General features: G+C 46.5%; 3 protein-coding genes across 4 annotated transcripts in view; 1 reads left to right on the top strand and 2 right to left on the bottom strand.

Moving 5' to 3' along the window:
• Positions 1–14626, top strand: part of LOC117403985 (dedicator of cytokinesis protein 2-like) — a 428344-nt gene that overhangs the window by 169639 nt on the left and 244079 nt on the right. The gene's annotated exons all lie outside the window — the stretch shown is intronic.
• Positions 1–14626, bottom strand: part of LOC131697403 (uncharacterized) — a 116724-nt gene that overhangs the window by 1409 nt on the left and 100689 nt on the right. The window lies entirely within an intron of this gene.
• On the bottom strand, positions 953–6908 carry LOC131697405 (zinc finger protein 444-like). Its single transcript, XM_058985733.1, has 2 exons — positions 5109–6908; positions 953–1337 (listed from the first exon to the last, which is right to left on the bottom strand). Exons 1-2 carry the CDS (start codon positions 6163–6165, stop codon positions 1330–1332), a joined length of 1065 nt encoding a protein of 354 aa, XP_058841716.1. The 5' UTR covers positions 6166–6908; the 3' UTR covers positions 953–1329.

A 14626-nucleotide genomic window follows, 5' to 3' on the forward strand; every position in this document is an offset into this window, starting at 1 on the left:
TCTCCTCACACTACAGACAACAACAACATGGTTCATTTGTGCGCAGCATCGCTGGCTGCATGTGGCACATGTTTGAGCCCTGCTTGGATCCGTGCCCTTTCCCATGCAGACAGTGCTAACATTTATAACAGAAAGTGTTGCAGGGCGTGATCCTAACAAGAACATTTTCAGCTCACATTTTACTCATGATGACTGAGAAGTTAAAATTGACACATATAACAATGGGTATGACAACGGTCAGTACAAAAGTCAGTGAGAGGCAAGGGCATGGATTTTAAAAGACACACCAGAACATCTTTTAACTGAAGATTGAACACAAATACAAAGCATCAGACAAAGCCACCAGAAGTAGTCACAGATTCTGTATGGCCTCCCTACAGCAACAGCTGCTATGGAGATACACATATGCGCAGCATTAGCATTAAATACAGTAATTCAAAATCATAGCTTTTGTTATGTGGTACTTTTAAAAAGCCACGATTAGGACACCAATATAAAATGTTACCTCTGTAACTGTATATAGTCATTTTGCCGTTTTTCCATTTCCCATGGTTATACCATTGTTTGCCATGTTTTATAATAGGCTTTACCATACCTCTCTGGCATTTCTAATGCTTGCCTTTACTTTACTATGCTTCCAGACAGAGAGACACCAAAGGGAGGTCACTTAAAGGTCATGCTGTATGGAAGGTTTATATTTTGCACATACGTGTAACACAGAGCACTGCTTCTCACTCCACCTTCTATACAGGGGGTCCTTGGCCACAGTTTACAATACTTTACATTGCTAGAAGAGATACAGTATGGAATACAGATATACATATAAAGAGGTCTGTGAATTCATTATTCTGGAATATGTTTTGCTAGGGACTTGAGATCGCTGGACACTGATCTACTGGTCCAGTATATAAAAGAGTATTTGTATTTTATTGAATTGTTGAATGCATGTGTGTGGGAGGGTAGTGGGTGGAGCTTTAGGGAAGGACCAGAAATGACAGCACACAGGAGCCGGAAGTGTCGTTTAGTCCTTGGAGCCCTGTACCTTCAATGGTACAGGCAGGATTTTATTTTAACAAACAAAAATAGAACAGTCCAGTATTCCAGAAAATAAACAAGAAAACCACCTGGAATACCAGCGATGGTAAACTCAGGTTTCAAATAAAAAGAATAAACAAAAACGTCCCGTTACACACAACAATAAAGGAAGCACTGGGTTTCTCTGTGCTCCTGCAGTGGGTTTCCTCTCACCGCCTCCTGGCCCCCTTCCACGGATTACTGGCTTGTCCTGGGTTTCTTCCACTGCGGCAATCCACCAAAGTCCCTTAAGTTTCAAGCTTCTGCGAATTACAGCAGTTTGATAAAACAAAACAACAACAAAGCACAGCACGTGTTTTCAGTTCAGGACAGGGGGCCGAATGGCAAAACCATACTGCTTAAATACTGCCAAGTCCCACCCCTGCAATCAGCACGCTGCCTCACGTCAGCCAATCGATGAGAACAGCACAGCTGATTGCAATGATGGGACCTGACGGCCGCATGGTCCCACCTTGGGCCAAGATGGCCGCCTGACCCGGAACTTCCTGTATGGTCAGAGTTCAGCCTCCTGACCCAATCACGGTCAACCCTACACAGCGCTGCCGGTGGTCGGGAGGGCGAATTACAACAGGGACTCCTTTCAATCCTGTCACACATCCCCCCCCTCAGAGTGGAGCCGTAGGCACACTCGGCCAACCCTAACTCCCCTAAATGACCCCCCTCCCTTGAAAAAAAATCAGCATTTTGATGCTCCTTACCCGAACGATGTTTAACAGTGAAGTTAAAGGGTTGCAGCGCCAGACTCCACCGAGTAATCCGGGCGTTCGTGTCCCTCATCGTGTTTAGCCACTTAAGAGGAGCGTGATCTGTGACAAGAGTGAAGGACCGCCCCAGGAGATAATATCGAAGAGAGTTTGTGGCCCATTTAATGGCCAGGCACTCCTTCTCAATAACTGAGTAGTTGCGCTCCCTTTGAGCCATTTTCCTGCTAATGTATAGCACGGGGTGTTCTACCCCATCGATCTCCTGGGACAAGACGGCCCCCAGACCGACATCCGAGGCGTCTGTCTGGAGGATGAATTCCCTGTCGAAATCTGGTGAAACTAGTGCAGGGGCTTGGCAAAGTATCCGCTTTATCGTGTCAAACGCTTCCTGACACTCATCTGACCATTTTACAGTGTTTGGGGCGCTCTTCTTAGTGAGGTCAATCAAGGGGCTAACAATGGTGGAAAACTCGGGGATAAAACGGCGATAATAGCCTGCCAGCCCCAAAAGTGACCTCACTTGAGCCTTGGTTCGTGGGACCGGAGTGTCCACCAAGGCCTGGACCTTGGAAGCCACTGGTTTCACCCGACCATTACCCATGCTAAAGCCAAGATATTGGGTCTCTTGTTTGCCAAACGCGCATTTGCCTAGGTTGACTGTTAGCCCCGCCTCCCTCAAAGACTGCAGGACAGCCGCCAATCTATCAAGGTGCTCCTTCCAGGTAGAGCTAAAAATAACAACGTCATCAATACATGCTGCCGCATACTGATGATGGGGACGTAACACCTTGTCCATCAGTCTCTGGAAGGTAGCTGGGGCCCCATGCAAACCGAAGGGCATGGTCTTGAAATGAAACAAGCCATCCGGGGTAGCAAATGCGGTTTTCTCCTTGGAACTGGGTGTTAACGGGATCTGCCAATATCCCTTTGTCAGGTCCAGAGTGGACAAGAACCTCGCCTTACCCAGTCTGTCGAGGAGCTCATCCACTCGAGGCATGGGGTACGCATCGAACTTAGAGATAGCGTTCACCTTTCTAAAGTCCACACAGAAACGAGTGGAGCCATCCTTCTTAGGTACCATTACCACAGGACTACACCACTCGCTCTGGGAAGGCTGCACTACTCCCAGCTCGAGCATACTGGCCACTTCCCGGCGCATTACACCCCGCCGACTTTCCGGGATCCGGTAAGGCCTCTGACGCACCCGAACACCTGGCGGAGTAATAATGGCATGTTCAATAATGTCAGTTCTACCGGGCAACTCAGAAAAAACATCACTGAATTCCTCAATTAATTGACCCAGCTCCTGTTTCTGACGGGGAAGTAACTGTTCCCCCATCGAAATTTTAGCTGTTTGACCAGATGGCCCTGCCTCAGGACCGAAATCCTCCTCGGGGCTATCATTAGCAACAAACAGGGCTTCTCTGTCTCTCCAGGGTTTTAACAAATTTACATGATAAATTTGGAGTGGTTTTCGATGGTCGGGCTGCCTGATTTCATAATTCACTCTCCCTATAGCCCGAACCACCTCATAAGGCCCCTGCCACTTGGCAAACAACTTAGATTCGGCTGTGGGAAGGAGCAGCAGTACCTTATCTCCAGGTCGAAAAGTCCGAATTCGTGCTTTTTGATTGTACTGCTGCTGCTGCTGATGCTGAGCATTGCGCAGGTTCTCTTGAGCCAAACGACCGACTAATTCTAAGCGATCTCTTAGCAGTAGTACGTATTTGACTACATTTTTAGAAGTAGAGGTTTGGTCCTCCCACCCTTCTCGCACGAGATCGAGAATGCCTCGGGGTTGTCTCCCATATAGCAGCTCAAACGGGGAGAACCCTGTTGAACTCTGTGGCACCTCTCTCACTGCAAACATCAGGAAGGGGAGGAGTTTTGCCCAATGTTTTTGTTCCTGGTTCACAAATCGCCTCAGCATTTGCTTCAGGGTCTGATTAAACCTTTCCACCAGGCCATCTGTCTGCGGATGGTACACAGAGGTCCTGATGGGACGGATTTTCAAAATTTTGTATACTTCTTTGAGGGTATCGGACATGAAGTTGGTTCCCTGATCCGTCAGAATCTCTTTGGGCACCCCTACTCTAGCAATGATCTCAACTAGTTCTTTAGCAATGGCGACGGCACTAGTGGAGCGCAGTGGCACCGCCTCTGGATATCGCGTAGCATAATCCACCACTACTAGAATGTGCGTATATCCAGAGTCGGCGGGATGCACTGGGCCCACTATGTCCATGGCTATGCGATCGAAGGGAGTACAAACCAGGGGCAGTGGGACCAGCGGGGCCGGGCGAACCCGCCCCGGCGCTACTCTCTGGCAATCGGGACACTCCGCTACATATTTCCTCACATCCACGTGGAGTCCCATCCAATAAAACCGGGCCAGTATTCGTTCCAAGGTCTTTTCCCGCCCCAGGTGGCCAGAAAAGGGAATATCATGTGCCAACCGCATGACCTCCCGGCGGAAAGACCCCGGAACCAATAATTGGGTTACAGGCTGTCCTGTGCCCGGGGCTTGGGATACCCTATACAGCAAATGCCCCATCACGATGAAGTGAGGAAATGTGAGCGGCCCGCAGCCTTCAACTTCCTTCCCCTCGACAGACCGAACCCGCCCCCGGATGTGCACCAGAGTGGGGTCGTTACTTTGCTCCCACTCTAGGTCCACACCCCGGTCCCAGAATTGCGGTATGCCGAGCGGGGCCACAGTAGCTTCTGCTCTAGGGATCTCAGTAACCCGCTCCTGCTGGTCACACTGGACACCCACCCCCTTCTGTGTTCGTTTGACAGGCAAAGCAGATTCTCCCACCAATCCCCAGCCTTGCCTCATTAATGCCCCCTCAAGTTTCTCGGCCCTCCGCTCTCTTTTAGTTTTATGGGGCCGGAACCTGGAAGTAAATATGTCGGCCTGCAAGGGGAAGATCTGGCCAATTGGATCCCCCATTGCGACCACCTTTTCTACAATAGGTGGCCGAGCCGCATTGACCTTAACTTGTGTATAGTAAGGCCAATCTCGACCCAAAATTACTGGGTATGGCACCTTTTTAGCAACGGCCACGACTACGTGGCACGTCCGACTTTCCACAGTCATTCTAACTTTAGTGGTAGGATACGCCTTGGTTTCTCCATGAATACACGAGATGGTCACAGACCCCTGTGGCCGCCAGGGCGTACCCTCCAAGAGAGCAGACCGAATTATAGTGTGACTACACCCTGAGTCCACTAATGCGTGGGTACTCATATTACCAACAACTACATTAATAATGCAAGGCCCCTCCCGACCCCTTCCCCTGTACTCACCACCCTCTGCGTCCGGACATCGCAAGGCCACGTCACACTCCATTGCGGCAGGACAGAATCTCGCGATGTGTCCCACCTCATGGCACCGGAAGCAGGTAGGGGAAGGCAACGCTGTGGGAGACGGCTGCTTGTCCCTTGGTCCACCACTGGGGGGGGGGGTCCAGGGATTCTCTCTGGCCCAGCTGGGAGCTAACCTCGGTCTCCACTTTGGAGTCGAGGCGCTCAAAGGGACGGGGAAAACTGAAGGCCTCGCTGCAGTCCTTGGGTGCGCTGGTAAAGGGCGATGCTTCACTGGGACTGCTGGGGCTGGACTGGGGTCCACCCGAAGCAGTGAATCCTCGAAAGCCTCCGCCAGTTCGACGGCCTTGTCCATCGTCTCGGGTCTGTGGCGAGCGACCCAGGCTCGAGTCTCCGGTTCCAACACCTCCAGGAACTGGTCGACCCCCACAGACTCCATGATTTGTTGGGTGGTCCGTTCAGTGGGACGCAGCCAGCGGGTCAGATGGTCCCAGAGTTGCTGGGCCGCAATGCGGGGCCGGGTTCCCTCTGGACGCTTGTAGGTCCGGAAACGCCGGCAATGCGTTTCCGGAGTGATATTGAGGCGTTGGAGGATAGCTGCCTTCACCTGGGGATAATCCTCCGCTGCCACATTGCTCAGGGCCCGGTATGCTGCCTGCGCCTCACCAGTCAGACAAGGGGCGAGTTGTGCCGCCCAACATCTGGCTGGCCACCCTGACACTGTAGCCACCCGCTCAAACGTGGTCAGGAAGGCCTCCGGGTCATCTTCTGAGGTCATCTTTTGCAGCCGGATTTTGGGCGTCGGCTGCGCTGGTCCAGCTGCTGCGGCCGGGACCTGGGCTTGGGCCTGGGCCTGGGCCACTACCAGGTTCTGAATGGCCAGACACATGGCCGCCATCTTGTCAGTCATCGCGGTCAGATGGGCTGAACGCTCAGCATCCCTCTGAGCATCCCGTTCTTCCCGACGCCGCTCTACACCGTCACGGTGTCTCTCCTGATCCTCCAAGACGGCTTGCAGGGTGTGCCGGTCCATGCTCATCCCACTTCTGACACCACCTTGTGGGAGGGTAGTGGGTGGAGCTTTAGGGAAGGACCAGAAATGACAGCACACAGGAGCCGGAAGTGTCGTTTAGTCCTTGGAGCCCTGTACCTTCAATGGTACAGGCAGGATTTTATTTTAACAAACAAAAATAGAACAGTCCAGTATTCCAGAAAATAAACAAGAAAACCACCTGGAATACCAGCGATGGTAAACTCAGGTTTCAAATAAAAAGAATAAACAAAAACGTCCCGTTACACACAACAATAAAGGAAGCACTGGGTTTCTCTGTGCTCCTGCAGTGGGTTTCCTCTCACCGCCTCCTGGCCCCCTTCCACGGATTACTGGCTTGTCCTGGGTTTCTTCCACTGCGGCAATCCACCAAAGTCCCTTAAGTTTCAAGCTTCTGCGAATTACAGCAGTTTGATAAAACAAAACAACAACAAAGCACAGCACGTGTTTTCAGTTCAGGACAGGGGGCCGAATGGCAAAACCATACTGCTTAAATACTGCCAAGTCCCACCCCTGCAATCAGCACGCTGCCTCACGTCAGCCAATCGATGAGAACAGCACAGCTGATTGCAATGATGGGACCTGACGGCCGCATGGTCCCACCTTGGGCCAAGATGGCCGCCTGACCCGGAACTTCCTGTATGGTCAGAGTTCAGCCTCCTGACCCAATCACGGTCAACCCTACACAGCGCTGCCGGTGGTCGGGAGGGCGAATTACAACAGGGACTCCTTTCAATCCTGTCACAATGTGTTACTCAATTTCTATTGGTTGTTGTGTTTCCAGTTCTAGCCTTATAAAAGTTTGCCATAGTAAAAGCATAACAGAGAGGTATGGTAAAGCATATTAATAAACATGACAAACCAGGTTAGACTATGGTAAAGGCATAGCATAATCATGGGGAAAGCATGGTAAAATTGTAAAAATACTGTGGTAAACTTTTCCTCAAATAACTGTGCCCAGCAGAAAGAAAACACCATTAAAAAAAACAGCTTACAAAGCTGTACTTTTTTTCCTTTTGATTTAGAATATGTGAGTTTTTTACCTTTTTGCAGCCTCATCAATGAACAAATTCTAGAATGGCCCCAAGCTGATCTTTGAAGTGAGTCTCTGGAGAATCATCTAGTCAATACTCTGCCTTTATCTGCAAGCATGCCTGATCCCCACTCTCAGCACGGTTTAACACAGGGGTTAGCTGCTGCATTGCCTCAGTAACAGCACTGGTTCTGAACTGCCAAATACAAACTGTTGAAGGTGATCCTAGCAGAAATTAACCAAAAAAAATCAAATAAATTTCAACCCAATTTCATGGATTCCTAACTTGAATATGTCTTTGATATAATACAATAATATATACGATAGTAGCATTAAGCATATATCAAATTAATATCTCTGCAGGTGAAATCCTGTTTATTTTAATCAATGGAAAAATCTGATTCCTAATGAGATTTCTACATTGCCGCATCTGCTTGCTAAACTTTGTGATTGTGTATTGTTGTTTAAATAGATCATCAAAGCTCCTCTTAAAGGCAAAATCAAATCTGTTTTCCTTTTCAGATGTTGACTGAGCAGTTGTTTACTTGCCCCTATGGTTAGGACCTGGACGTCCTCCCTACGTTAATGACAGGTCAACAAGCCTGTAGCTGGAAGAAGCAGAGATGGGCAAACAGGCAGACACAACTCTTATGAAAGGTGTCCCTGAAGCAGTTAAACTTACTGTTCTCTGTTGCTTGAAATGTTTTTTGGTGTAATCTCAGGTCCCCAGAATACCCCAAGCAAACAGAAGCCAATAAATCCAATTATTTTAAGCAGTGACTAAGACTAATAGTGCTGGTGTGACATCTCAGGATAGAATACTAATCTCTGACAGCTCTTAACTCCTTGCTGTCATGCTGGGACTCATATCTGACAATACATGTCATTTGTGACTCGCTGAGTCTCTCTGTTTCTACACCACTGTATGCAGAGGTTAAGTACTGTAGCATTACCAGATCCCTTTTCTCTGGAAAGCAGGTGGAATTAATCACATCAAGGCAACATAATAATAAAATGGGCTGATTATATATGTGAATCATAGTAACAATGTAACAACATGAACCTAATGTCAGTCATACAGTAAAAGAAAATCCTGGATCAGAGGAATATGTGACATAATAACAAAGATGTCTTTTGCTGGTTTGGGCACAAATATTAAGCCATAGGCTAAGGTATTTGATCTGCAGCCAGGCTTAAACACAAAGGTTAATGGCCAGCTGGTTCTCTTAAGAGGATCAGGGGCATGGACAGCATTCAGTTGATTCTTCTGAAGGAGATTCAGCACCTTGGACAGACAGCTGGTTATTTTGAAGAATATTCAGCACTCTGGACAGCGGACGGCTGGCTCTTCTGAAAGAGATTCAGCATCTTGGACAGTGGACATTTGGTTCTTCTGAAGGAGATTCAGCACCTTGGACAGCTGGTTCTTCTGAAGGAGATTCAGCACCTTGGACAGTGGACATTTGGGTTTTCTGAAGGAGATTCAGCACCTTGGACAGCGGGTTCTTCTGAAAGATATTCAGCACCTTGGACAGCTGGATCATCTGAAGGAAATTCAGCACCTTAGACAGAGGACAGCAGGTTTTTCTGAAGGAGATTCAGCACCTTGGATAGCGGGTTCTTCTGAAGGATATTCAGCACCTTGGACAGCGGGTTCTTCTGACAGAAGAGGACAGAGGACAGCTATTTCCGAAGCTTCACTGATCAGTTCAGCACATTAGACAGCGACTGCTGGATCATGCTGGATTTCCTCTCTATCAATTGGCAGGCGTTTAAAAGTAGGAGCTTTTACAATGGTTAGGTGGTTGAAGCAATGACCTCTCCAGCAGTAAACCAGTTTTTCAATAGGCATCAGCTGCTAAGATCCAAACAGTGTAGGCCTTCAAACATTTCGTATCCTACCTGTCCTCCCCATCTCTTCAGTCCCTGGATCTGGGTCTGCTCTGTGACCAGGAGGCCCATGCTGTGCTCATAGTCTCTGGAGCACCCTGCTGCAGCTTATTAGGGATTCCTAGACTATGACAGTTCTTAAAGATCCTCTTTAGACTTATTTGTTTCACATAGCTTTTAATTAAATGAATACCATTTTGTAAGGAGATTTGGGATGGCCTTGGTCATGAAAGTTGCTAATAAGTTGGATAATGCTGTTGTTTTTGTTGTTGTCGAGTAGGGGAACAAACAGTTTGAATTTGCAAAATGGTTGGTCAGCAGTTGACAATTCACATAAAATATCATCCGAATTTTAATGAAATTACCTTTGCCTGACAGCCATCAAGCTGGGTATCTGAGACGTGTTTAATAGAAATGAAAAATGACGCTCACGGTTCTGTGTATTGATCTGGCAACATGAATTTGTTTTGATACAAGGAATCATTGTGGGATCATAGCCTGACCTTCATGATCTTGCACAGGGTCACCCTGTGTGTCATATGAAGGAGGACTTTGAGCACATTGTGGGTCAATTGCAGCGTACCAGTGATTCAGTCACATCAAGCGACTAAAATGCAGACTAGAAAATCCTGCAAGTCTGTACTAACTTAATCCTGATTGCAGCGCACCAAATGGATGATCCCGGTAACTGATTTAGCGGACAGGAACAAGAGGAACAAGTGGAACAAGTGGGGACTAACCTACAGCTATGGCCAAAAGCTTTGCATCACCGCATAGAATTAACGCATTTTGCTTTATAAAGTCGAATGAAACCAGCTCAATAATGTTACGTTAATATATGAAATGACATACAGCTTTGTAGTTTTCCATATACAAAAAACTGACACATTGAAAAATGTGACATTTTGAAATCTAACATGAAATACTGTACAACTGTTATGGCTTCCCGGGAGACTTTTGCAATATCATTTTGTAGTTTCTTTGATTACATGATATTAAATAAAAGATCTAAATTATGTTCATATATATTTTTTTAGATTATGTCTGAATCCTAAAATTCTAGGTGAGGCAAAACACTTAGCTGTATAAACCCTTCTTTACTAATCCGATATGTGGGATTCAGTGCCAGATAAATATATAAAGGAATCCCTGTACAAAAAGCAAGATGTTTTATTGCATTTTTTAAATGTAGGGCCTATTATAACATTATCAATAACTGACCAGAAATCACAGTGGCTATTGCAACCAATCACCCTAATGTGCACTGCAATATGTACTTCTTCTGTTACCAAAGATAGCGGTAATTGGGTTATCAGTGAGGAAGGCCTGCATCCTGAGGCCCTCAGGTGGTACTGTATCAAATAAACTGCAGTGACAGTATTGTGAATAAGAAGGACAGGAAATGTGCCTGTTAATAAAGATATACTCATTCTGGAAGCAGAAATGAAAAGAAACCTTAAAATGAGATGTCATCTCTTGTGTGTTTAACTGAAAATAGATCAAAGACATTCTCCTCCCTGCAGTAATAAGATTAATTTGTTTGTTTTTATAAATAGAACATTTTTATTAGGGGCTGCCATATTGCTGTGATGTAGCTTTATGTTTTCTGGATGATTAAGACCAAAAAAATAAAAGATATTACAAGAAGCCAACAAAGGTCTCTATGGGGAAGTTTCCATGTGTGTTCTAATTTCACTCGAGACATTGTGCTCCAGCCAAATGAGAAATGACCCTATACATGTCGGGTTTCCATTGGCTCAAGTTATATTACTCGAGAAGTCCCTCTTTTCACCTGACGTTATACAAATGAAGGGGAAAGGAGGATATGCACATTAGCCATGTGTAGCGTTCAGTGCTGTTTTCACAGACAGCTTGGGAAAGCGTGGTTTCCATGCTCAGAGAACAGGTACACCAGAGAATCTCACCTGGAAATCCATGATTGTCAGGTGACATCTTGTTTGAGTGAAACTCTGAAGCACAGTGAAAATAATTAACCCAGAGGTGTATAATGGAACTGTTCGACCCAGCTATTGCAGATCACCATGGCTGAAAACCAGCAGAGACGCAGGATTATAGAGATCTGTGCCAGACACCTTCCACGTGTGCTCCCAAGGCTGTCTGGATTGGGAGCAGTGGACGTTTTCATGTGAAATGCGTGTTTCTATGTGAAAATAGGCGTGTTTTACATCATGCTCATGGGTAAATGAGATTTACCCTATCCCTCTCTGTGTCAAACTGTATTTTACTCAAACAAGAAAAAAATATTATTTAAATAACCCAGAGGTGTTCAATGAATTGCAGAATATGTCTTTCAAGTAAGTCTCTTGACAAAGCAACATATCAGATCTGAGGGGCTGTTTAAGATACATACTTCATATTTCACATTTGCATTATTATCGTATGCCTGTAGTTAAGTAGACATGCAGCCATCTCCCCTCAGTCCAGGAGCTCAGCACATCATTCTTCTTCAGCTCTCATCTCTATATACAGTGTATTGGATTATTTCCCGATCAGTCGTTCCATAGAAGGCTGCAGCACTCACACATGTCCGTCATGCAGCTTCATTTTGACTTGCAGGACTGAGCTTGTGGACCAGCTCAGACACAGTGTGGCTAATGTATGGGATTCCTTTTGTGAGCACAAAACACACCCAGCTCTGTATCCAAAGAAAGCAGGGGAGCAATAAGAGCCTTGCATTGTAAATAGTTATCTGTTCAACCACACCAGCAGTCTTATACAGGTACCTGCAGTAGCTATTGAGTCCTGGAACCCGCATGCACTTGAATGCACTTTGATATGTGCACATGTGTAAAGACTGCTTAGTGAGTCTGCAATGACTGTCTTAAGTGAATAGAGAACACCGAACAGCAGAGAAAGGATTGTTTGACCAAAGGCCTGCTCCAGCAATCAAATTGTATTCTTCTCATCAAAACTACCTGAGAGGCACACATGACCTTACCGCTGCGAAGGGATTTCAAGGGTTTTTTTTCAGTTTTTTTTAGTATAAGTCACCCGTTGTGGCCTGTGAGTGTCCAGAAAGATTGGATCAAAATAAAAAAGCACAGGTACCAACAAACACATTCAGGTTACTGAACATACCTGAAGGGGAGAAACAACTCGAAACAAATACATTTTAAAGACTTCTGATACAATAGTGGGTGAGCTCCCCTGCCCTCTCCGCAGCCTGCGTAAGAAGCCAGTCTTATCTTGTACTTACAGTTGGCGCAGCACATGGATTTTTACAGCAAACCTCATTTATGCATCGGTTTCCTTTGCCCGATATCTTTATCTTAACAAGGGTTCAGGGAACTGCAATGCACATCTACTAAGCCATGGAGGTAGGAAGTCTGACGTGTGTAGTTAAGGATCGCTTTAGTTTATAGCTTATAAAACCTTCTCCTGTCACGTGTTTTGTAACAACCTCTGTTTTGTAGGCTGAGCAATGAATTGTTGTAGTGTGCTGTGGGACCATACTATAAATGAAACTAAGGTCACTTTCCTGATGCTAGTCTTCTTCCATTAAATGTGCTGGACAAGAATACAATTAAAAACATCAACTGTAGTGCTGACTGAGTGCAGAACACTGCCCTTTGCTCATCGGACATCCGTGTGTCTGCAGCTGTCTGTTTGAGTTGAGAGGGTTCGCCCCCTTGATGCAGCTTCTCCTTCCCCGTCTCCTCTAGTTTAAAGTCCCTGTTTTATGCTGAATAAAATCTCTTTCTAATAATGTATTTATTATTTATTAAAACATTAATATTTTGTATCAGGTATCTGTGAGACTCACAGGAAGTACTTTTCAGTGATTCAGAATTCACAGGCACCCGTTCTATAAAACGCTGGAGGACAAAAAGGTATTAAAGCTGACCTTTCGTGAGTAATAATAATAAAACAGACACATATTAAAATATTCTGTCAGCACTGCATTTTTGCTGGGAAAGCACAGTTTAGGGTGCAGGTGTTAACTCCCTGCTTGCTCCCCGGGGTATCCTGTGTGTTTTATGGGATTCTTGTCTTGAATAAGGATTATCAGAGGCGGCCACCATCTGCTAGGAATGCAGTGTCGAGGCTCGCGCTCTCTTTATGAGACAGGGCACTGCTGCTGCTGCAGGGGGCTGGCAGGCAGGGAGCTGGGAGAGCTTATTCACAGGAATCACTCTGATAGTCACAGCTTGCACAGAACGGGACGGAAAAGAGCGGGTCATTAAAGATGTGCAGAATCTTACCACAACTGCAACGCTTGATGCCCAGGTGACGGTGTGTGCTGTGCAAAGCGAGTCCAAGCCAAAGATACAGCAGTGTGGAGTAGTGGTTAGGGTTCTGGACTCTTGATCAGAGGGTCGTGGGTTCAATCCCCAGTGATGGACACTGCTGCTGTACACTTGAGCAAGGTACTTTACCTAGATTGCTCCAGTAAAAACCCAACTGTATAAATGGGTAATTGTATGTAAAAATAATGTGATATCTTGTAACAAGTCGCCCTGGATAAGGGCATCGGCTAAGAAATAAATAATAATAATAATACAGAGCTGGTTAACAGCACGTGTCTCTGGTCCAGTGAACATGCGTCAAACACAAGTTCAAAGAGGAGGTGATTTTAGAGAGAGTATGCTGAGTGAGTGGATCTACTGATCAACATTAGATGCAATTGAGAATCATGTAATAGTTAGTGCTGACGGTTATATACAGCACAGTGGGCCATTCACAAAACTTTAACTCGCTTAAAGAATGTTTTTTCAAAGTCTGTTTTTCTAAATAAATTTAAGTTTGATTTCCATGAAATTGTTCATTACCGTTGTAAAGGAAACCATCAATAGCCCAGAACCGTTTCAGCAATATCAAATATTGGCGATTGGAGCCTTGGGACTGGGAGGCAGTGTGGTGTAGTGATTGGAGCTGAGAGACTGGGAGGCAGTGTGGTGTAGTGATTGGAGCTGAGGCACTGGGAGGCAGTGTGATGTAGTGATTGGAGCTGAGGGAGTTGGAGGCAGTGTGGTGTAGTGATTGGAGCTGAGGCACTGGGAGGCAGTGTGGTGTAGTGATTGGAGCTGTGAGACTGGGAGGCAGTGTGGTGTAGTGATTGGAGCTGAGGCACTAGGAGGCAGTGTGGTGTAATGATTGGAGCTGAGAGACTGGGAGGCAGTGTGGTGTAGTGATTGGAGCTGAGGCACTAGGAGGCAGTGTGGTGTAGTGATTGGAGCTGAGAGACTGGGAGGCAGTGTGGTGTAGTGATTGGAGCTGAGGCACTGGGAGGCAGTGTGGTGTAGTGATTGGAGCTGAGGCACTAGGAGGCAGTGTGGTGTAATGATTGGAGCTGAGAGACTGGGAGGCAGTGTGGTGTAGTGATTGGAGCTGAGGGAGTTGGAGGCAGTGTGGTGTAGTGATTGGAGCTGAGGGACTGGGAGGCAGTGTGGTGTAGTGATTGGAGCTGAGAGACTGGGAGGCAGTGTGGTGTAGTGATTGGAGCTGGGAGGCAGTGTGGTGTAGTGATTGGAGCTGAGGGACTAGGAGGCAGTGTGGTGTAGTGAT

The sequence above is a fragment of the Acipenser ruthenus genome, chromosome 2, assembly GCF_902713425.1.
Source record: "Acipenser ruthenus chromosome 2, fAciRut3.2 maternal haplotype, whole genome shotgun sequence".
In the NCBI taxonomy this organism is placed as follows: Eukaryota; Metazoa; Chordata; class Actinopteri; order Acipenseriformes; family Acipenseridae; genus Acipenser; species Acipenser ruthenus.

Bases quoted from the DNA above. Each gene is read 5' to 3' on its own strand.
- LOC131697405 (XM_058985733.1), bottom strand. From the start codon at position 6,165: ATGAGCATGGACCGGCACACCCTGCAAGCCGTCTTGGAGGATCAGGAG.